This window comes from Cnephaeus nilssonii (genome assembly GCF_951640355.1).
Source record: "Cnephaeus nilssonii genome assembly, chromosome: 24".
NCBI lineage: Eukaryota > Metazoa > Chordata > Mammalia > Chiroptera > Vespertilionidae > Cnephaeus > Cnephaeus nilssonii.
Window position 1 is genome coordinate 4,450,499 of NC_137095.1, and position 23,754 is coordinate 4,474,252.

Genomic DNA, 23,754 nt, shown 5'->3' on the forward strand with positions numbered 1-23,754 from the left:
CCGAGGCAACCCAGGCGCTGCCCCCCGCCACCCCCCCCCCCCCCCCCCGCCTCAGCCCGGCCCCGGAGGTGACGGGGCGCAGCGCTCGGCCCGCCTCACGTCGGTGCTGCAGCCCGCGCTTCAGGGCTGCGCCGTCCCCCGGGCCCCCCGCCAGGTTCCGGCTGCGCGGCGGCCGGTGCCCGCGCGTTGGCCCAGTTTCCGGATCCCGGGCCCGTGCGGACCAGGATGCCCGCGGGGGCGCGCTGCCTCCCCCTGCCCCCCCCACCCGCCCCCCTGCCCGGCCTTTGCCGCCTCCTGGGCACCTGGGCAGGGACCGGGAGGTCGGGGGACGCTGGGCGGTGTGCGGGGCAGCTCTGGACGCAGGTGTGACAGGATGGATCCTGGGGAGCACGTGCCTGCGCTCCATCCCGGGCCCCGCCCCTCACCCCGTCCCCCTCTCCCGCGCCTGCGCACTGCGCCCCGCACGCCCGGAAGCGCCACGTCCCTGGGGCGCAGGCTCTCGGCGTCGGTGAGTCGCCTCCGCGGACCGGGACCGCCATGGGCAGCGCAGCCCCGCGCCCCGCCTCCGCGCCGCCCCCGCTGCTGCTCGCGCTGCTGCTCCTGCTGCGGGCCGAGCGGCTGCGGGGCGCCGAGCTCACCTTCCAGCTGCCGGACAGCGCCCAGCAGTGCTTCCACCAGGACGTGGAGCGGGGCGCCCGCTTCTCCCTGGATTACCAGGTGGGCCGCCCAGCCCGGAGCCGCCAGGGTGGGGGTGGGGGTGGGGGTGCGCGGGAGGGCCCTGCGCCCGGGGGAGCCGGCCGGAGCGCCCCCTCTGGTCGGCGGGGCGCGCGCGCTGTCCGAGCCGCTGGGACCTCCGTGCCATCAGGCGCGCACGGAGCAACGGCAGCGAGGCAGGGGGTTCCGGCCGCTTCCCTCCGTGTGAGGTCGTGGTCCGGGGAGCGCAGGGGGGTGAGGAGGGGGTTAGAGAGGGTGTGGGCGCAGCCGGGCGCCCCGCAGCGTTCACAGGGAGCCCCCTGTGGCGCAGGACGCGGACGAGCAGCTCCCTGCGCCCCCCGACCCCCTGCTGGCTCTTGGGAGACCTCAGGGCTCCCGGTCCCCATCAGGTCCTTCCCTTAAGGGGGAGTGGGCAGGTCTAGGCGGGGGTGGGGGTGTGGGGGGACTGGAATGTCCCCAGAAAACCCTGTGCGCCTGGACACCTGCTGGCTGCGCTCGGAGAGGAGGCGGCCCCAGCCCCGGGCTGGAGGCTCGCGTGGGGGTGTCCGAGCCCCTGACCCGGCCACGCGCACAGCCCTGCGGGCGATGCACGCCTTGTGGCTGGGCCCGCGGGCAGCCCGGGCACAGGCCCCAAAGGGGGCCATTCTGAGGCTGGAGAGGCCGAGGGGTTGTAGATCAGGAGTCCCCCTTGGGGTTCCCGTGGCTGTAAGCCGCCCGCAGCAGGAGGCCAGAGCCCACGCGCAGCGGGGAAGGGGACGCTCCAGGCTGGAAGCAGGAGGCCGGACCTGCCCTCTGAGGGGCCTGGGGCGCAGCCACTGCCCGCCTGGGGGGGTCTTCTCGGTTTACAAGGAGTTTGAAGGGAATGGCCCCCAGCCCCCCCCCCCCCCATTCCAGTCCCCAGTCGCCGATCCTGTGGGGCAGGATCTCACCAGCTGGACCTGCTCAGCAGTGACCGTGGGGGGTAGGGGGGGCCGGGGGGGGGGTGGACGCGGCTCACCCCGTACATCGTGCCCAGCAAACCCTCAGGAGTCCGGAAGACGCGGCCAGGGCTGAGCCTGCCCCCCAGTAGTGGGCCCTGGGCCGGCTCGCCTGCCCCTCAGCCCGGATCCCCCCCCCCTCAACACTTCCCCCCCCTGGAGTGGAGTGTGGGCCGCAGCACCTGCTCCAGGGGTGAAGGGAATGAATGAAAGGGTGGGTCTCCAGGTCGGTCAGCGCCAGGCCGGCCTGGAGGGCGTTGCCCGGTAAGGTAACCACAGGCCCGGGGTCTGGTCGCCAGGTCATCAGCGGAGGCCACTTCGACGTGGACTGCTCCGTGCAGGACCCGCTGGGCAGCACCATCTACCGCGAGACCCGGAAGCAGTACGACAGCTTCACGCACCAGGCCGCGCACACGGGCGCCTACCGGTTCTGCTTCAGCAATGAGTTCTCCACCTTCTCCCACAAGACCGTCTACTTCGACTTCCGAGTGGGTGACGAGCCCCCCATTCTCCCAGAGATGGGGAGCAAGGTCACAGCGCTCACCCAGGTGAGTGGCCGTCCTGTGACCCCACCCCCCACCCCACCCCCGGCCTGTCCCCACCCGGGTCAGCGAGCGGTCCCTGCCCACCTGGTCCCCGTCTGCGGTCTGTGTGGGCTCTGCCCCCCCTTTCCCGTCGGCCCAGAGGGCGCTGTGTCCTCCTGACCTTGCTCTGACCTTGCTCCCCGCTCTGCAGCCGCACCCCTGCTGAGGGGTACCCTGCTGAGGGGTACTCTGCTGAGGGGTGCCCCGCCCTCCCCTCTGTCCTCTCAGCACAGCTTCACACGTGCCTGGCGCCGTCTGCCTCGTGAGGTGGTGCACATGTTGGGGTGACCCACGTTGCTCTCGCACATGAACCCCAAACCTCAGCGGCTCCACACGACAGAGGAGTTTGCCTCCCGCAGCCATCAGAGGGGTTAGGGTGGAGAGCCCGGCTCCACGGAACAACCCGGAGTGCAGGCCCGGGGCACTGCGCACCCCGCCCGCACCCTCGGCTGGAGAGCCCGCCCGTCGGGTGCACGAAGGCCGGCAGGTGCAGCGGGCTCCCCTCCCGCAGGGCTGTGGTACCGGCCCCACCCCAGGCCGCAGCGCCTGGCCTGGCTCAGACGGGTGGTCGGGGACTGAGTGGCCAGGCCCGGGGGCCGGGGAGACAGGCCTGCCCCTCGGTGGCCGCACCTGCTCCGGGGCCAGGGCACCTGGGTCTCCTGGAGGCCGGGCCCCCGCTGCCCTCAGGTGGCCGTGCGCCCCGGCCCCGGCGGCCTTGGCTGGGGGCTCCCAGGCCGGGCTCCCCCTCCCCTGGCCGTTGGGGGCTGGTGATGCTGGTCCCGGGTGCTCGCCCCTCCATAGGGGCTGCTGCGTGTACGTTTCTCGGGCAGCCTGTGCGGGGCCAAGTCCAGGCACAGGCCCCGGGGCCCGGCCAACGCCCTCAGGAGCCCTTTCGCAGCCGCTGCCCGGGACTCCCGCGGGCGCTGATGCAACGGCGTCGGTTGGAAGGTGGTGTAACCCTCCGAGCGGGGGCAGGAAGTCCCGCCTCATGAGAGAGTTTGGGCAGGAGAGGCCCAGCGTACCCTACCGCGTGGGGTCCGCTCTCCCGGGTCCTCCCCGTGAGGTCCGCTCTCCCGGGTCCTCCCCGTGGGGTCCGCTCTCCCGGGTCCTCCCCGTGGGGTCCGCTCTCCCGGGTCCTCCCCGTGGGGTCCGCTCTCCCGGCTCCTCCCCGGGGGTCCGCTCTCCCGGGTCCTCCCCGCGAGGTCCGCTCTCCCGGCTCCTCCCCGCGAGGTCCGCTCTCCCGGCTCCTCCCCGCGAGGTCCGCTCTCCCGGGTCCTCCCCGTGAGGTCCGCTCTCCCGGGTCCTCCCCGTGAGGTCCGCTCTCCCGGGTCCTCCCCGTGAGGTCCGCTCTCCCGGGTCCTCCCCGTGAGGTCCGCTCTCCCGGCTCCTCCCCGTGAGGTCCGCTCTCCCGGCTCCTCCCCGTGGGGTCCGCTCTCCCGGCTCCTCCCCCGTGGGGTCCGCTCTCCCGGGTCCTCCCCCGTGAGGTCCGCTCTCCCGGGTCCTCCCCGTGAGGTCCGCTCTCCCGGGTCCTCCCCCGTGAGGTCCGCTCTCCCGGCTCCTCCCCCGTGGGGTCCGCTCTCCCGGGTCCTCCCCGTGAGGTCCGCTCTCCCGGGTCCTCCCCGTGAGGTCCGCTCTCCCGGCTCCTCCCCCGTGGGGTCCGCTCTCCCGGCTCCTCCCCCGTGAGGTCCGCTCTCCCGGGTCCTCCCCGTGAGGTCCGCTCTCCCGGGTCCTCCCCCGTGGGGTCCGCTCTCCCGGCTCCTCCCCCGTGGGGTCCGCTCTCCCGGGTCCTCCCCGTGAGGTCCGCTCTCCCGGGTCCTCCCCCGTGAGGTCCGCTCTCCCGGGTCCTCCCCCGTGGGGTCCGCTCTCCCGGGTCCTCCCCGTGGGGTCCGCTCTCCCGGGTCCTCCCCGTGGGGTCCGCTCTCCCGGGTCCTCCCCGTGAGGTCCGCTCTCCCGGGTCCTCCCCGTGAGGTCCGCTCTCCCGGGTCCTCCCCGCGTGGTCCGCTCTCCCGGGTCCTCCCCGTGGGGTCCGCTCTCCCGGGTCCTCCCCGTGAGGTCCGCTCTCCCGGGTCCTCCCCGTGGGGTCCGCTCTCCCGGGTCCTCCCCGTGGGGTCCGCTCTCCCGGGTCCTCCCCGTGGGGTCCGCTCTCCCGGGTCCTCCCCGTGGGGTCCGCTCTCCCGGGTCCTCCCCGTGAGGTCCGCTCTCCCGGGTCCTCCCCGTGAGGTCCGCTCTCCCGGCCCCTCCCCCGTGAGGTCCGCTCTCCCGGCCCCTCCCCCGTGGGGTCCGCTCTCCCGGGTCCTCCCCCGTGGGGTCCGCTCTCCCGGGTCCTCCCCCGTGGGGTCCGCTCTCCCGGGTCCTCCCCGTGAGGTCCGCTCTCCCGGGTCCTCCCCCGTGAGGTCCGCTCTCCCGGGTCCTCCCCCGTGAGGTCCGCTCTCCCGGGTCCTCCCCCGTGAGGTCCGCTCTCCCGGGTCCTCCCCGTGAGGTCCGCTCTCCCGGGTCCTCCCCGTGAGGTCCGCTCTCCCGGGTCCTCCCCGTGAGGTCCGCTCTCCCGGGTCCTCCCCGCATCCCAGCCCCGCCTGCAGGGACAGGGCCTGCAGGGCCCGGGCCGACGGCCGCCCTCCCGGGGCCTGGTCACCGCAGTGCCTGGACAGGGCCCCGGCGAGGCTCTGGGAATGCGTGTCCCCCGCACGGTCCCCGCGGGTTTCCTTGTGACCGCTTTCCCGCTCCTGCCCCTCTCCGGGACGGCGACGTGCCTCTGTGAGTCTGGACGGAACAGAGGAGAGAGACCATTAGAGAGACAGGCTCACGGTCAAGTCCCAGCCCCGCCCCTGCCACCTGCTCACGGTGCCTCTGGGCAAGCCACCCCCACCCCACCCCCGTCCCTGGGCTCCGTCCGCCGTGAGAGGAGGGTCAGGGACGCGGGATGTTCAGCGGGTCATGGGGAGGTGACACTCGGGGACACGGGTGTTCAGCGGGTCACAGAGAGGTGACACTCGGGGTCACAGGGAGGTGGCATTCGGGGTTACGGGGAGGTGACACGGGCGTGTGCCGGGCTCGGGCTGGCGGTGACGCCCTCTCTCCCCGCAGATGGAGTCGGCCTGTGTGACCATCCACGAGGCCCTGCGGACAGTGATCGACTCCCAGACGCACTACCGGCTCCGGGAGGCCCAGGACCGGGCCCGGGCCGAGGACCTGCACAGCCGGGTCTCGTACTGGTCGCTGGGCGAGACCCTCGCCCTGTGCGTGGTGGGCGTCAGCCAGGTGCTGCTGCTCAAGAGCTTCTTCACCGAGAAGCGGCCCGTCGTCGGGGCGGCCCGCTCCTAGGGGGGGCGTCCTGGCCGGCCCCTCGCCCCCAGGATGGGGCCGCTCCCCGAGGCCGCAGGCTCTCACCTCCCCTTCCCGTCAGAGGCTCCACCCTCCCCCCCCCCCCCCCCCCCCCCCCCCGCTGCTGAGTGCGTGGGGCTCGGGACCCGAGGGACGCAGCAGCCTGCGGTCAGAGGGCCCGCGGCGGGCTCCCTGCTCCATCCTCAGCCCGTGTGTCCTGTCCGTGTGGAGAGGGGGCAGGGCCTCCGTCCGGCCTCGCCTCCCGCAGAGCTCGGCCCAGGGAACCCGGCCAGGAGGGGAGCGGGGACGGTGCGGGTGGCTGTGCGTCCGCCAGGACGGGGAGGCGGCTAATAAAGATGCAGCGAGCGAGCGCCAGGGGACGTGAAGTGTGCTCTGTCGCTTTGCCGGAGGAGCAGGAGCGCACAGCCTGGGGGGGGGGGGGGTGCGCACAGGACCAGTCTCTGGGAGCAGTGGCGCTTGGAGGCGGGCAGGGCACTGTGCATGGGCGTGTGTGTGTCTGTGTGTGTGTGTCTCTGTGTGTGTGTGTGTCTGAGTGTGTGTGTCTGTGTGTGTGTGTGTCTGTGTGTGTGTGTGTGTGTGTCTGTGTGTGTGTCTGTGTGTGTGTCTGTGTGTGTGTCTGTGTGTGTGTGTGTGTGTGTGTGGAGGAGGGCCACATCGCTGCCCCTCCTGTCGTGGATCTGATCCTCTGCTTCATCTAACCCAGCGGCTGCCAACCTTCCGGACCTCACGGACCACCGGTTAGTCAATTCCCTTTATTGTTATTTTTTTTAATTAATATATTTTATTGATTTTTTACAGAGAGGAAGGGAGAGGGATAGAGAGTCAGAAACATCGATGAGAGAGAAACATCGATCAGCTGCCTCCTGCACGCCCCCCACTGGGGATGTGCCCGCAACCAAGGTACATGCCCTTGACAGGAATCGAACCCGGGACCCTTGAGTCCACAGGCCGACGCTCTATCCACTGAGCCACACCGGTTAGGGCTATTTATTTTTATTGATTTCAGAGAGGAAGGGAGAGGGAGAGAGGGGGAGAAACATCAATGATGAGAATCATTGATGGGCTGCCTCCTGCACGCCCCCCCTTCCCCCGCACTGGGGATCGAGCCCGCAACCCGAGCGTGGGCGGGGCCGGGCAGGCAGCGCTGTAACACGGGAGTCAGACAGCTCGGGGTCTGCCCTGAGGAAGGACGGGGAAGTGGGTTAAGGCCCAGCGCAGCGAGGACAGACCAGTCAGCGTGCTTCTCCCCGGATCACCTGGAGCGTGAAGGTGAGCTGGACAGAGAGACGGACTGGCCCGTCCGCCCAGCACAGAGTCAGACGCGGAGCTGCTGAGCGGAGCGGCGGGGGCCGGGGCGGGCGCAGGCTCTGCCCCCGTGACAGCCTCTCCATGTCGCCACCGGAGGCCCCGCGCCGGGCCTGTGCACACCAGGGCGCGTGCTCTGTCTTGGGGCTCCGGGGCACGGTCAGCCTGAGGCCCTTCCTGCATGAAGCGAGGCCACCTCTTCGGAGCTGCCGGGCACAGGCCCTGGCACAGACGCCGGACGCCCTGGCACACGGACACGCCTGCCGAGCATCGCCCCCTTACACACTGGGAAGAAGGGAGGGAGGGAGGGCACGTCGGGGCCTGTGCTCTGTCCTCAGGAGACTCCCTCAGGAATGACGATGGACTTGGCACTTTGGGGATGAAGAGGTGACCCCCCCACCTCTGGTTATAACATCTGCACACAGGCCAGCCGCCCAGGCCCCAGCCTCACCTCACCCCCACGGAACCCCGACCTGCGCAGCCCCGGCTGAGGCCAGGCAGGCGCTGGGTCAGCCTCACAGGGTTCCCCAGGGACGGCGTGTACACTGTCAGGGCCCCTCACAGGGACGGCGTGTACACTGTCAGGGTCTCCCAGGGACGGCGTGTACTCTGTCAGGGTCTCCCAGGGACGGCGTGTACACTGTCAGGGCCCCTCACAGGGATGGCGTGTACACTGTCAGGGTCTCCCAGGACGGCGTGTACACTGTCAGGGCCCTCACAGGGACGGCGTGTACACTGTCAGGGTCTCCCAGGGACGGCGTGTACTCTGTCAGGGTCTCCCAGGGACGGCGTGTACACTGTCAGGGTCTCCCAGGGACGGCGTGTACTCTGTCAGGGCCCCTCACAGGGATGGCGTGTACACTGTCAGGGTCTCCCAGGGACGGCGTGTACACTGTCAGGGCCCTCACAGGGACGGCGTGTACACTGTCAGGGTCTCACAGGGACGGCGTGTACACTGTCAGGGTCTCACAGGGACGGCGTGTACTCTGTCAGGGTCTCACAGGGACAGCGTGTACACTGTCAGGGCCCTCACAGGGACGGCGTGTACACTGTCAGGGCCTCACAGGGACGGCGTGTACACTGTCAGGCCCCTCACAGGGACGGTGTGTACACTGTCAGGCCCCTCACAGGGACGGCGTGTACACTGTCAGGGTCTCCCAGGGACGGCGTGTACACTGTCAGGGTCTCCCAGGGACGGCGTGTACTCTGTCAGGGTCTCCCAGGGACGGCGTGTACACTGTCGGGGTCTCCCAGGGACGGCGTGTACATGGACAGGGTCTCACAGGGACGGCGTGTACACTGTCAGGCCCCTCACAGGGACGGCGTGTACTCTGTCAGGGTCTCACAGGGACGGCGTGTACACTGTCAGGGCCCCTCACAGGGACGGCGTGTACTCTGTCAGGGTCTCACAGGGACGGCGTGTACACTGTCAGGGTCTCACAGGGACGGCGTGTACACTGTCAGGGTCTCACAGGGACTGCGTGTACACTGTCAGGGCCCTCACAGGGACGGCGTGTACACTGTCAGGGTCTCACAGGGACGGCGTGTACACTGTCAGGGCCCCTCACAGGGACGGCGTGTACTCTGTCAGGGTCTCACAGGGACGGCGTGTACACTGTCAGGGTCTCACAGGGACTGCGTGTACACTGTCAGAGTCTCACAGGGACTGCGTGTACACTGTCAGGGTCTCACAGGGACGGCGTGTACTCTGTCAGGGCCCCTCACAGGGACGGCGTGTACACGGTCAGGGCCCCTCACAGGGACGGCGTGTACACTGTCAGGGTCTCCCAGGGACGGCGTGTACTCTGTCAGGGTCTCCCAGGGACGGCGTGTACTCTGTCAGGGTCTCCCAGGGACGGCGTGTACACTGTCAGGGTCTCCCAGGGATGGCGGTACACTGTCAGGGTCTCACAGGGACGGCGTGTACTCTGTCAGGGTCTCCCAGGGACGGCGTGTACACTGTCAGGGTCTCCCAGGGACGGCGTGTACACTGTCAGGGCCCCTCACAGGGACGGCGTGTACACTGTCAGGGCCCCTCACAGGGACGGCGTGTACACTGTCAGGGTCTCCCAGGGACGGCGTGTACACTGTCAGGGTCTCACAGGGACTGTGTGTACACTGTCAGGGTCTCACAGGGACGGCGTGTACTCTGTCAGGGTCTCCCAGGGACGGCGTGTACACTGTCAGGCCCCTCACAGGGACGGCGTGTACACTGTCAGGGTCTCACAGGGACGGCGTGTACTCTGTCAGGGTCTCCCAGGGACGGCGTGTACACTGTCAGGGTCTCCCAGGGACGGCGTGTACACTGTCAGGGCCCTCACAGGGACGGCGTGTACACTGTCAGGGTCTCCCAGGGACGGCGTGTACACTGTCAGGGCCCCTCACAGGGACGGCGTGTACACTGTCAGGGTCTCATAGGGACGGCGTGTACACTGTCAGGGTCTCACAGGGACGGCGTGTACTCTGTCAGGGCCCCTCACAGTGACGGCGTGTACACGGTCAGGGCCCCTCACAGGGACGGCGTGTACACTGTCAGGGTCTCCCAGGGACGGCGTGTACTCTGTCAGGGTCTCCCAGGGACGGCGTGTACTCTGTCAGGGTCTCCCAGGGACGGCGTGTACACTGTCAGGGTCTCCCAGGGATGGCGGTACACTGTCAGGGTCTCACAGGGACGGCATGTACAGTGTCAGGGTCTCACAGGGACGGCGTGTACACTGTCAGGGTCTCCCAGGGACGGCGTGTACACTGTCAGGCCCCTCACAGGGACGGCGTGTACACTGTCAGGGTCTCACAGGGACGGCGTGTACACTGTCAGGGTCTCCCAGGGACGGCGTGTACACTGTCAGGGTCTCACAGGGACGGCGTGTACACTGTCAGGGTCTCCCAGGGACGGCGTGTACACTGTCAGGGCCCCTCACAGGGACGGCGTGTACACTGTCAGGGTCACCAGGGACGGCGTGTACACTGTCAGGGTATCCCAGGGACGGCGTGTACTCTGTCAGGGCCCCTCACAGGGACGGCGTGTACACTGTCAGGGTCTCACAGGGACGGCGTGTACACTGTCAGGGTCTCACAGGGACGGCGTGTACTCTGTCAGGGCCCCTCACAGGGACGGCGTGTACACTGTCAGGGCCCTTCACAGGGACGGCGTGTACACTGTCAGGGTCTCCCAGGGACGGCGTGTACTCTGTCAGGGCCCTCACAGGGACGGCGTGTACACTGTCAGGGTCTCACAGGGACGGCGTGTACACTGTCAGGGTCTCACAGGGACGGCGTGTACACTGTCAGGGTCTCACAGGGACGGCGTGGACTCTGTCAGGGTCTCACAGGGACGGCGTGTACACTGTCAGGGTCTCACAGGGACGGCGTGTACACTGTCAGGGTCTCACAGTGACGGCGTGTACACTGTCAGGGCCCCTCACAGTGACGGCGTGTACACTGTCAGGGTCTCACAGGGATGGCGTGTACACTGTCAGGGCCCTCACAGGGACGGCGTGTACACTGTCAGGGCCCCTCACAGGGACGGCGTGTACACTGTCAGGGCCCCTCACAGGGACGGCGTGTACACTGTCAGGGCCCTCACAGGGACGGCGTGTACACTGTCAGGGTCTCACAGGGACGGCGTGTACACTGTCAGGGCCCCTCACAGTGACGGCGTGTACACTGTCAGGGTCTCACAGGGATGGCGTGTACACTGTCAGGGCCCCTCACAGGGACGGCGTGTACACTGTCAGGGTCTCACAGGGACGGCGTGTACACTGTCAGGGTCTCACAGTGACGGCGTGTACACTGTCAGGCCCCTCACAGGGACGGCGTGTACACTGTCAGGGCCCCTCACAGGGACGGCGTGTACACTGTCAGGGTCTCACAGGGACGGTGTGTACACTGTCAGGGTCTCACAGGGACGGCGTGTACTCTGTCAGGGTCTCACAGGGACGGCGTGTACACTGTCAGGGTCTCACAGGGACGGCGTGTACACTGTCAGGGTCTCACAGTGACGGCGTGTACACTGTCAGGGACCCTCACAGTGACGGCGTGTACACTGTCAGGGTCTCACAGGGACGGCGTGTACACTGTCAGGGCCCCTCACAGGGACGGCGTGTACACTGTCAGGGCCCTCACAGGGACGGCGTGTACACTGTCAGGGCCCCTCACAGGGACGGCGTGTACACTGTCAGGGCCCTCACAGGGACGGCGTGTACACTGTCAGGGTCTCACAGGGACGGCGTGTACACTGTCAGGGCCCTCACAGGGACGGCGTGTACACTGTCAGGCCCCTCACAGGGACGGCGTGTACACTGTCAGGGCCCTCACAGGGACGGCGTGTACACTGTCAGGCCCCTCACAGGGATGGCGTGTACACTGTCAGGGCCCCTCACAGGGACGGCGTGTACACTGTCAGGGCCCTCACAGGGACGGCGTGTACACTGTCAGGCCCCTCACAGGGACGGCGTGTACACTGTCAGGGCCCTCACAGGGACGGCGTGTACACTGTCAGGCCCCTCACAGGGATGGCGTGTACACTGTCAGGGCCCCTCACAGGGACGGCGTGTACACTGTCAGGGTCTCACAGGGACGGCGTGTACACTGTCAGGGTCTCACAGGGACGGCGTGTACACTGTCAGGCCCCTCACAGGGACGGCGTGTACACTGTCAGGGCCCCTCACAGGGACGGCGTGTACACTGTCAGGCCCCTCACTGGGACGGCGTGTACACTGTCAGGGCCCCTCACAGGGACGGCGTGTACACTGTCAGGGCCCCTCACAGGGACGGCGTGTACACTGTCAGGGTCTCACAGGGACGGCGTGTACACTGTCAGGGTCTCCCAGGGACGGCGTGTACACTGTCAGGGCCCCTCACAGGGACGGCGTGTACACGGTCAGGGTCTCACAGGGACGGCGTGTACACTGTCAGGCCCCTCACAGGGACGGCGTGTACACTGTCAGGGTCTCACAGGGACGGCGTGTACACTGTCAGGGTCTCACAGGGACGGCGTGTACACTGTCAGGGTCTCCCAGGGACGGCGTGTACACTGTCAGGGCCCCTCACAGGGACGGCGTGTACACTGTCAGGGCCCTCACAGGGACGGCGTGTACACTGTCAGGCCCCTCACAGGGACGGCGTGTACACTGTCAGGGCCCTCACAGGGACGGCGTGTACACTGTCAGGGCCCCTCACAGGGACGGCGTGTACACTGTCAGGCCCCTCACAGGGACGGCGTGTACACTGTCAGGGCCCCTCACAGGGACGGCGTGTACACTGTCAGGGTCTCACAGGGACGGCGTGTACACTGTCAGGGTCTCCCAGGGACGGCGTGTACACTGTCAGGGCCCCTCACAGGGACGGCGTGTACACGGTCAGGGTCTCACAGGGACGGCGTGTACACTGTCAGGCCCCTCACAGGGACGGCGTGTACACTGTCAGGGTCTCACAGGGACGGCGTGTACACTGTCAGGGTCTCCCAGGGACGGCGTGTACACTGTCAGGGTCTCCCAGGGACGGCGTGTACACTGTCAGGGCCCCTCACAGGGACGGCGTGTACACTGTCAGGGCCCTCACAGGGACGGCGTGTACACTGTCAGGCCCCTCACAGGGACGGCGTGTACACTGTCAGGGCCCCTCACAGGGACGGCGTGTACACTGTCAGGGCCCTCACAGGGACGGCGTGTACACTGTCAGGGCCCCTCACAGGGACGGCGTGTACACTGTCAGGGCCCTCACAGGGACGGCGTGTACACTGTCAGGCCCCTCACAGGGACGGCGTGTACACTGTCAGGGCCCTCACAGGGACGGCGTGTACACTGTCAGGCCCCTCACAGGGATGGCGTGTACACTGTCAGGGCCCCTCACAGGGACGGCGTGTACACTGTCAGGGTCTCCCAGGGATGGCGGTACACTGTCAGGGTCTCACAGGGACGGCGTGTACTCTGTCAGGGTCTCCCAGGGACGGCGTGTACACTGTCAGGGTCTCCCAGGGACGGCGTGTACACTGTCAGGGCCCCTCACAGGGACGGCGTGTACACTGTCAGGGCCCCTCACAGGGACGGCGTGTACACTGTCAGGGTCTCCCAGGGACGGCGTGTACACTGTCAGGGTCTCACAGGGACTGTGTGTACACTGTCAGGGTCTCACAGGGACGGCGTGTACTCTGTCAGGGTCTCCCAGGGACGGCGTGTACACTGTCAGGCCCCTCACAGGGACGGCGTGTACACTGTCAGGGTCTCACAGGGACGGCGTGTACTCTGTCAGGGTCTCCCAGGGACGGCGTGTACACTGTCAGGGTCTCCCAGGGACGGCGTGTACACTGTCAGGGCCCTCACAGGGACGGCGTGTACACTGTCAGGGTCTCACAGGGACGGCGTGTACACTGTCAGGGTCTCACAGGGACGGCGTGGACTCTGTCAGGGTCTCACAGGGACGGCGTGTACACTGTCAGGGTCTCACAGGGACGGCGTGTACACTGTCAGGGTCTCACAGTGACGGCGTGTACACTGTCAGGGCCCCTCACAGTGACGGCGTGTACACTGTCAGGGTCTCACAGGGATGGCGTGTACACTGTCAGGGCCCTCACAGGGACGGCGTGTACACTGTCAGGGCCCCTCACAGGGACGGCGTGTACACTGTCAGGGCCCCTCACAGGGACGGCGTGTACACTGTCAGGGCCCTCACAGGGACGGCGTGTACACTGTCAGGGTCTCACAGGGACGGCGTGTACACTGTCAGGGCCCCTCACAGTGACGGCGTGTACACTGTCAGGGTCTCACAGGGATGGCGTGTACACTGTCAGGGCCCCTCACAGGGACGGCGTGTACACTGTCAGGGTCTCACAGGGACGGCGTGTACACTGTCAGGGTCTCACAGTGACGGCGTGTACACTGTCAGGCCCCTCACAGGGACGGCGTGTACACTGTCAGGGCCCCTCACAGGGACGGCGTGTACACTGTCAGGGTCTCACAGGGACGGTGTGTACACTGTCAGGGTCTCACAGGGACGGCGTGTACTCTGTCAGGGTCTCACAGGGACGGCGTGTACACTGTCAGGGTCTCACAGGGACGGCGTGTACACTGTCAGGGTCTCACAGTGACGGCGTGTACACTGTCAGGGACCCTCACAGTGACGGCGTGTACACTGTCAGGGTCTCACAGGGACGGCGTGTACACTGTCAGGGCCCCTCACAGGGACGGCGTGTACACTGTCAGGGCCCTCACAGGGACGGCGTGTACACTGTCAGGGCCCCTCACAGGGACGGCGTGTACACTGTCAGGGCCCTCACAGGGACGGCGTGTACACTGTCAGGGTCTCACAGGGACGGCGTGTACACTGTCAGGGCCCTCACAGGGACGGCGTGTACACTGTCAGGGTCTCACAGGGACGGCGTGTACTCTGTCAGGGTCTCCCAGGGACGGCGTGTACACTGTCAGGGTCTCCCAGGGACGGCGTGTACACTGTCAGGGCCCTCACAGGGACGGCGTGTACACTGTCAGGGTCTCCCAGGGACGGCGTGTACACTGTCAGGGCCCCTCACAGGGACGGCGTGTACACTGTCAGGGTCTCATAGGGACGGCGTGTACACTGTCAGGGTCTCACAGGGACGGCGTGTACTCTGTCAGGGCCCCTCACAGTGACGGCGTGTACACGGTCAGGGCCCCTCACAGGGACGGCGTGTACACTGTCAGGGTCTCCCAGGGACGGCGTGTACTCTGTCAGGGTCTCCCAGGGACGGCGTGTACTCTGTCAGGGTCTCCCAGGGACGGCGTGTACACTGTCAGGGTCTCCCAGGGATGGCGGTACACTGTCAGGGTCTCACAGGGACGGCATATACAGTGTCAGGGTCTCACAGGGACGGCGTGTACACTGTCAGGGTCTCCCAGGGACGGCGTGTACACTGTCAGGCCCCTCACAGGGACGGCGTGTACACTGTCAGGGTCTCACAGGGACGGCGTGTACACTGTCAGGGTCTCCCAGGGACGGCGTGTACACTGTCAGGGTCTCACAGGGACGGCGTGTACACTGTCAGGGTCTCCCAGGGACGGCGTGTACACTGTCAGGGCCCCTCACAGGGACGGCGTGTACACTGTCAGGGTCACCAGGGACGGCGTGTACACTGTCAGGGTATCCCAGGGACGGCGTGTACTCTGTCAGGGCCCCTCACAGGGACGGCGTGTACACTGTCAGGGTCTCACAGGGACGGCGTGTACACTGTCAGGGTCTCACAGGGACGGCGTGTACTCTGTCAGGGCCCCTCACAGGGACGGCGTGTACACTGTCAGGGCCCTTCACAGGGACGGCGTGTACACTGTCAGGGTCTCCCAGGGACGGCGTGTACTCTGTCAGGGCCCTCACAGGGACGGCGTGTACACTGTCAGGGTCTCACAGGGACGGCGTGTACACTGTCAGGGTCTCACAGGGACGGCGTGTACACTGTCAGGGTCTCACAGGGACGGCGTGGACTCTGTCAGGGTCTCACAGGGACGGCGTGTACACTGTCAGGGTCTCACAGGGACGGCGTGTACACTGTCAGGGTCTCACAGTGACGGCGTGTACACTGTCAGGGCCCCTCACAGTGACGGCGTGTACACTGTCAGGGTCTCACAGGGATGGCGTGTACACTGTCAGGGCCCTCACAGGGACGGCGTGTACACTGTCAGGGCCCCTCACAGGGACGGCGTGTACACTGTCAGGGCCCCTCACAGGGACGGCGTGTACACTGTCAGGGCCCTCACAGGGACGGCGTGTACACTGTCAGGGTCTCACAGGGACGGCGTGTACACTGTCAGGGCCCCTCACAGTGACGGCGTGTACACTGTCAGGGTCTCACAGGGATGGCGTGTACACTGTCAGGGCCCCTCACAGGGACGGCGTGTACACTGTCAGGGTCTCACAGGGACGGCGTGTACACTGTCAGGGTCTCACAGTGACGGCGTGTACACTGTCAGGCCCCTCACAGGGACGGCGTGTACACTGTCAGGGCCCCTCACAGGGACGGCGTGTACACTGTCAGGGTCTCACAGGGACGGTGTGTACACTGTCAGGGTCTCACAGGGACGGCGTGTACTCTGTCAGGGTCTCACAGGGACGGCGTGTACACTGTCAGGGTCTCACAGGGACGGCGTGTACACTGTCAGGGTCTCACAGTGACGGCGTGTACACTGTCAGGGACCCTCACAGTGACGGCGTGTACACTGTCAGGGTCTCACAGGGACGGCGTGTACACTGTCAGGCCCCTCACAGGGACGGCGTGTACACTGTCAGGGCCCTCACAGGGACGGCGTGTACACTGTCAGGGCCCCTCACAGGGACGGCGTGTACACTGTCAGGGCCCTCACAGGGACGGCGTGTACACTGTCAGGGTCTCACAGGGACGGCGTGTACACTGTCAGGGCCCTCACAGGGACGGCGTGTACACTGTCAGGCCCCTCACAGGGACGGCGTGTACACTGTCAGGGCCCTCACAGGGACGGCGTGTACACTGTCAGGCCCCTCACAGGGATGGCGTGTACACTGTCAGGGCCCCTCACAGGGACGGCGTGTACACTGTCAGGGCCCTCACAGGGACGGCGTGTACACTGTCAGGCCCCTCACAGGGACGGCGTGTACACTGTCAGGGCCCTCACAGGGACGGCGTGTACACTGTCAGGCCCCTCACAGGGATGGCGTGTACACTGTCAGGGCCCCTCACAGGGACGGCGTGTACACTGTCAGGGTCTCACAGGGACGGCGTGTACACTGTCAGGGTCTCACAGGGACGGCGTGTACACTGTCAGGCCCCTCACAGGGACGGCGTGTACACTGTCAGGGCCCCTCACAGGGACGGCGTGTACACTGTCAGGCCCCTCACTGGGACGGCGTGTACACTGTCAGGGCCCCTCACAGGGACGGCGTGTACACTGTCAGGGCCCCTCACAGGGACGGCGTGTACACTGTCAGGGTCTCACAGGGACGGCGTGTACACTGTCAGGGTCTCCCAGGGACGGCGTGTACACTGTCAGGGCCCCTCACAGGGACGGCGTGTACACGGTCAGGGTCTCACAGGGACGGCGTGTACACTGTCAGGCCCCTCACAGGGACGGCGTGTACACTGTCAGGGTCTCACAGGGACGGCGTGTACACTGTCAGGGTCTCACAGGGACGGCGTGTACACTGTCAGGGTCTCCCAGGGACGGCGTGTACACTGTCAGGGCCCCTCACAGGGACGGCGTGTACACTGTCAGGGCCCTCACAGGGACGGCGTGTACACTGTCAGGCCCCTCACAGGGACGGCGTGTACACTGTCAGGGCCCCTCACAGGGACGGCGTGTACACTGTCAGGGCCCTCACAGGGACGGCGTGTACACTGTCAGGGCCCCTCACAGGGACGGCGTGTACACTGTCAGGGCCCTCACAGGGACGGCGTGTACACTGTCAGGGCCCCTCACAGGGACGGCGTGTACACTGTCAGGCCCCTCACAGGGACGGCGTGTACACTGTCAGGGCCCCTCACAGGGACGGCGTGTACACTGTCAGGGTCTCACAGGGACGGCGTGTACACTGTCAGGGTCTCCCAGGGACGGCGTGTACACTGTCAGGGCCCCTCACAGGGACGGCGTGTACACGGTCAGGGTCTCACAGGGACGGCGTGTACACTGTCAGGCCCCTCACAGGGACGGCGTGTACACTGTCAGGGTCTCACAGGGACGGCGTGTACACTGTCAGGGTCTCCCAGGGACGGCGTGTACACTGTCAGGGTCTCCCAGGGACGGCGTGTACACTGTCAGGGCCCCTCACAGGGACGGCGTGTACACTGTCAGGGCCCTCACAGGGACGGCGTGTACACTGTCAGGCCCCTCACAGGGACGGCGTGTACACTGTCAGGGCCCCTCACAGGGACGGCGTGTACACTGTCAGGGCCCTCACAGGGACGGCGTGTACACTGTCAGGGCCCCTCACAGGGACGGCGTGTACACTGTCAGGGCCCTCACAGGGACGGCGTGTACACTGTCAGGCCCCTCACAGGGACGGCGTGTACACTGTCAGGGCCCTCACAGGGACGGCGTGTACACTGTCAGGCCCCTCACAGGGATGGCGTGTACACTGTCAGGGCCCCTCACAGGGACGGCGTGTACACTGTCAGGGCCCTCACAGGGACGGCGTGTACACTGTCAGGCCCCTCACAGGGACGGCGTGTACACTGTCAGGGCCCTCACAGGGACGGCGTGTACACTGTCAGGCCCCTCACAGGGATGGCGTGTACACTGTCAGGGCCCCTCACAGGGACGGCGTGTACACTGTCAGGGTCTCACAGGGATGGCGTGTACACTGTCAGGGTCTCACAGGGACGGCGTGTACACTGTCAGGCCCCTCACAGGGACGGCGTGTACACTGTCAGGGCCCCTCACAGGGACGGCGTGTACACTGTCAGGGCCCCTCACAGGGACGGCGTGTACACTGTCAGGGTCTCACAGGGACGGCGTGTACACTGTCAGGGTCTCCCAGGGACGGCGTGTACACTGTCAGGGCCCCTCACAGGGACGGCGTGTACACGGTCAGGGTCTCACAGGGACGGCGTGTACACTGTCAGGCCCCTCACAGGGACGGCGTGTACACTGTCAGGGTCTCACAGGGACGGCGTGTACACTGTCAGGGTCTCACAGGGACGGCGTGTACACTGTCAGGGTCTCCCAGGGACGGCGTGTACACTGTCAGGGCCCCTCACAGGGACGGCGTGTACACGGTCAGGGTCTCACAGGGACGGCGTGTACACGGTCAGGGCCCCTCACAGGGACGGCGTGTACACGGTCAGGGCCCCTCACAGGGACGGCGTGTACACGGTCAGGGCCTCAGCGTGTCAGCTCCGCGCAGGCAGCAGGGAGGTTCTGGGGTGTGGGGGCGCCCCTCTGTTTTATCAGGTGGGGAACCAGGGCCCGTGCCCAGCCTGCCTGCTCCCCGCACATGTGGGACGACGGCTGGCGGACCTAGGAATTCCTTCCCTCCCACGCCCGTGCCTGGCATCCCCGCAGCCTCCCCCCTGTACCCCCCCCCGTACCCGCACCCCCGCCCCTCCTCCTCCTGACGGGGCTGAGGAGACCCTCCCTGTCTCTGGCAGCTCAATCCCGTGGCTGAGGTGAAGGGCCGCCTTAGGGAGACCGAACCTCAGAAACCAGCTCGGGGGCCCGTGGGCACGATTCCCATGCACAGCACGGGAGCTCACGGGCGCCCCAGCTCAGCCAGTTACAACTATAAACACGACCCCCTAAGACAGGACTCCCACGTGCCCGCGCCACAGACACAACGCACTCCTTCACCTCGCCATGGCGCCCGGCTCCTCAGAGCTCGGGGAGACCGTGCCCCCACCGCTTCCTCCGTGAGCGTGAGGACGCGTCACAGCAAAGAGGGAAGGAAGGCTGTCACACAGTTGTAGTGATATCTACCTATATAAAAGCCTAACCGAACAGGCTGTGTGGGGCTACCAGGCCGGCGGGGGGGAGGGGGCAGTGAGGGGAGACCAGGCCGGTGGGGAGGGGCAGTGAGGGGTGACCAGGCCGGCGGGGGCGGGGGCAGTGAGGGGAGACCAGGCTGGCAGGGAGGGGCAGTGAGGGGAGACCAGGCTGGCCGAGATGGGCAGTGAGGGGAGACCAGGCCGGCGGGGGTGGGGGGGCAGTGAGGGGAGACCAGGCTGGCGGAGAGGGGCAGTGAGGGGAGACCAGGCTGGCCGAGAGGGGCAGAGAAAGGTGACCAGGCTGGCAGAGAGGGGCAGTGAGGGGAGACCAGGCTGGCAGAGAGGGGCAGTGAGGGGAGACCAGGCTGGCGGAGAGGGGCAGTGAGGGGTGACCAGGCTGGTGGAGAGGGGCAGTGAGGGGTGACCAGGCCGGTAGAGAGGGGCAGTGAGGGGAGACCAGGCCGGCAGAGAGGGGCAGTGAGGGGAGACCAGGCTGGCAGAGAGGGGCAGTGAGGGGTGACCAGGCTGGCAGAGATGGGCAGTGATGGGAGACCAGGCTGGCAGAGAGGGGCAGTGAGGGGAAACCAGGCCGGCAGAGAGGGGCAGTGAGGGGAGACCAGGCTGGCAGAGAGGGGCAGTGAGGGGTGACCAGGCTGGCAGAGATGGGCAGTGAGGGGAGACCAGGCTGGCAGAGAGGGGCAGTGAGGGGAAACCAGGCCGGCAGAGAGGGGCAGTGAGGGGAGACCAGGCCGGCAGAGAGGGCCAGTGAGGGGAGACCAGGCTGGTGGGGGGGGCAGTGAGGGGTGACCAGGCTGGCAGAGAGGGGCAGTGAGGGGTGACCAGGCTGGCAGGGAGGGGCAGTGAGGGGAGACCAGGCTGGCAGAGAGGGGCAGTGAAGGGAGACCAGGCTGGCAGAGAGTGGCAGTGAGGGGAGACCAGGCTGGCAGAGAGTGGCAGTGAAGGGAGACCAGGCTGGCAGAGAGTGGCAGTGAGGGGAGACCAGGCTGGCAGAGAGGGGCAGTGAGGGGAGACCAGGCTGGCAGAGAGGGGCAGTGAGGGGAGACCAGGCCAGTGCGGGGGGCAGTTAGGGGCGATCAGGCAGGCAGGCAGGTGAGCAGTTAGGAGCCAGTAGTCCCGGATTGTGAGAGGGATGTCCGACTGCTGGTTTAGGCCCGATCCCCAGGACATCCTCCTTAGACATCCTCTGAGGGGTCCTGGATTGGAGAGGGTGCAGGCTGGGCTGAGGGAACACCCCCCGCCCTGTGCATGAATTTCATGCACTGGGCCTCTAGTCTATATATATATATATATATATATATATATATATATATATATATATATATATATATATATAAAGAGGTAATATGCAAATTGGTCATCACGTCCTCACAAGATGGCTGCCTACAACCAGGCCAGCAGCGGGGTTAGTGAGGGATGACCAAACGACTGAGCAGCAGGCTGTGTGGGGCGACCAGGCCAGCAGGAGAGGGCAGTTTGGGGTGACCAGGCCAGCAGGGGGGTGGGCAGTTAGGGACAACCAGGCCAGCAGGGGGATGCTGTTGGTGGTGACCAGGCCAGCAGGGGGGGCAGTAAGGGGTGACCAGGCCAGCAGGGGGGTGGGCAGTTAGGGACAACCAGGCCAGCAGGGGGATGCTGTTGGTGGTGACCAGGCCAGCAGGGGGGGCAGTAAGGGGTGACCAGGCCAGCAGGGGGGGCAGTTAGGGACAACCAGGCAGGCAGGCAGGCAGGTGAGCGATTAGGACCCAGCGGTCCAGAATTGTGAGAGGAATGTCCCCTGAGGGGTCCCAGATTGGAGAGGGTGCAGGCTGGTCTGAGGGGACCGCCCTCATGCACAAATTTCGTGCACCAGGCCTCTAGTATATATATATAAACAGGGAATATACTAATTAGCCGGGCATCACGACCGCTCAGGAGGAGCTGCGTGTGCAGATGTGTGGGAGGTGACTGCATGCCGCCCCCAGCCCTAGCGGCCGAGGGGAGGCTGGGGCTGGGGCAAGGGGGGGGCCAGAGTGGAGACGCACACACAGGGGCACCTGCCCCCACCCCAGCGGACACAACACAGCGGCCAGCGCTGCGCGGGTCAGGCATGGGTTCCGACCCCCCGCGGGGGGGCCTCCTCGCGTGCTGGGGCTCTAGTATAGAAATGTTTAAAAAGGTTTAAAAATGTTAAAAAGGTTTTTAAATGTCTGAGTTAACTTCCCCGAAACCTAAAGGGTGATATTAAGAACTCGTACCCCGCTCCCCTAAACGCGTGTGTCCCACGGATAAGAACTTCGGTTACTGACTTAGAGCGACTTGCTATGATGCCGTGTGTGTGCATGACATACTCTCCCCAGATATGCACGCACGAGCGCACACCCTGATTGGTACCCGCATGCAGCCCCTCGCCCTGTGAAGATTAACACGTGTGCATTGACGTAATTCACTGACAGCCACCTGAACTGCGGCGGGTACGAACAGGCCTTAAAAACAGGTCCTTGCCCTGGCCGGTGTGGCTCAGTGGATAGAGCCTCGGCCTGCAGACTCAGGGGTCCCAGGTTCGATTCCAGTCAAGGGCATGTACCTTGGTTGCGGGCACATCCCCGGTGGGGGGTGTGCAGGAGGCAGCTGATCGATGTTTCTCTCTCATCGATGTTTCTAACTCTCTCTCCCTCTCCTGTCCTCTCTGTAAAAAATCAATAAAATATATTTTTTAAAAAACAACAATAAAAAACGGGTCTTGACCAGTCGACAGTGCTCGCCCGTTGAGACAGCCGCCAAGGCACGTCCTTCTGCCAGTCCGACAGCCGCCGCCACTCTGTGCCGCTCCACGCCCCGCTCCCTGCCAGACGGCAGAAGAATGGCTAGTACCTCCCGATCGAGCCGCGGCCGAGCTCCCGGGTGAGGAACGCCGGCCCCCTGCACCTGGACCGGACCAGCCCAGCTGCCGGACCCCAGAGGAGACAGCACCCCGGGATCCCGTGAAGCCTGCACCCGCAGCACCAGGAACGAGTGTGAGGAATAAAGTGCTGTGCGGTCTGCATCTGCACAGGTTCCACGTGGTGTCAACTCCGGCCGCTAATGGGCTTGCTCTGCGTACGCTCGAAACTGGAATTAAGGTTTTTGGTTCTTTCGGGCCTGGGCCAGCCCTCCGTCCTGCCTGCGTAGAGCAGCCTCTTCGCTAGGAACGACGTCAAGGCCCGAAAACCTGCGCGGTTAAAGCTTATCTCAAGGGACGCCTTGGATAAACACCCCTTCTTTCCCGGACACACACACACCGAGTGGCCAGGTGATGATGACCTCTGAACGCATAATAACCAGGCCACTCAGTGTATATCCTATATAATAAAGGGCTAATATGCAAATTGTTCCCTTGACCAGGAGTTCGACCAGCAGGCAGGCCGGCCAACCGCCCATGTCCCCCCCCACATGGCCAGGCTGGCCGGACCCCACCCATGCACGAATTCATGCACCGGGCCTCTAATACACACACACACACACACACACACACACACACACACGCACACACACTCTGAGTGGCCAGATGACTATGCGTTCAGAGATCATCGTCATCTGGCCGCTCCGTGTACACTGAGCTTTCGCTTTCAGAAGCCAAAACACGTCGCCTGAACTTGCCTTCCCCACGTCTGCTTCGCTGGCGAGACGCACGGTTCTGTTCACGCCTTCTCTGCAGGTTTTATAATTTTTGCTGTTTTCAAAGCCTTTTATGGTCATCTGAGGCTCTCTGGTTTGGAGTCCCATCCCAGGCACTTCCCTCCGCCGCCACTGGGGGGCAGCACGCGGCAGCTGTTGGTGAGCTGGAGGGGGAGCAGCTTGGAGGGGGAGCAGCTGGCGGGGTCAGGACCTCACAGCGGTGCCAGGACCAAGCGCACAGCATCCCGGGCCCCAGGAGGGGAGGCCCCGCAGATAGGAGCTGAGGGGCGGCCGGGAGCTGCCCCAGCCGAGGGGAGGGAAGGTCCCGGGGCCGTGAGGAGGCCGGGCCCTGCAGGGGCGCCCCCCTTCCCGGGGCAGCTCTGCCCCAGGAGCCTGACCACCACCTGGGACGTCTGTCTAGGACCCGCTGGGCGTCGCCAGGTCTGTGCCCGGCACCCGGCGTGGAGGGGACGTGGTGATCCCCAGACCCTTCAGCGAGGACGAGGGGACGGGGCGCCCCGCGGCTCTGGCCTGGCCCGCGGGGCGACAAACTCTCTTGTCCCTGGTCCTCGCTGCCTTAAAGGGTGCGATGTGCTGTGAGCCCAAGGTCCGCCCAGACCCGTGGTCGGCAAACCGCGGCTCGCGAGCCACATGCGGCTCTGTGGCCCCTTGAGTGCGGCTCTTCCACAAAATACCACGGCCTGGGCGAGTCTATGTTGAAGAAGTGGCGTTAGAAGAAGTTTAAGTTTAAAAAATGTGGCTC

General features: G+C 66.0%; 1 protein-coding gene across 1 annotated transcript; it reads left to right on the plus strand.

Moving 5' to 3' along the window:
• Positions 1-375: 375 nt before the first annotated feature.
• On the plus strand, positions 376-5,965 carry TMED3 (transmembrane p24 trafficking protein 3). Its single transcript, XM_079764256.1, has 3 exons — positions 376-717; positions 1,991-2,239; positions 5,360-5,965. The coding sequence occupies exons 1-3, from the start codon at positions 538-540 to the stop codon at positions 5,594-5,596; spliced, it is 666 nt and encodes a 221-aa protein (XP_079620382.1). The 5' UTR covers positions 376-537; the 3' UTR covers positions 5,597-5,965.
• Positions 5,966-23,754: the final 17,789 nt, after the last annotated feature.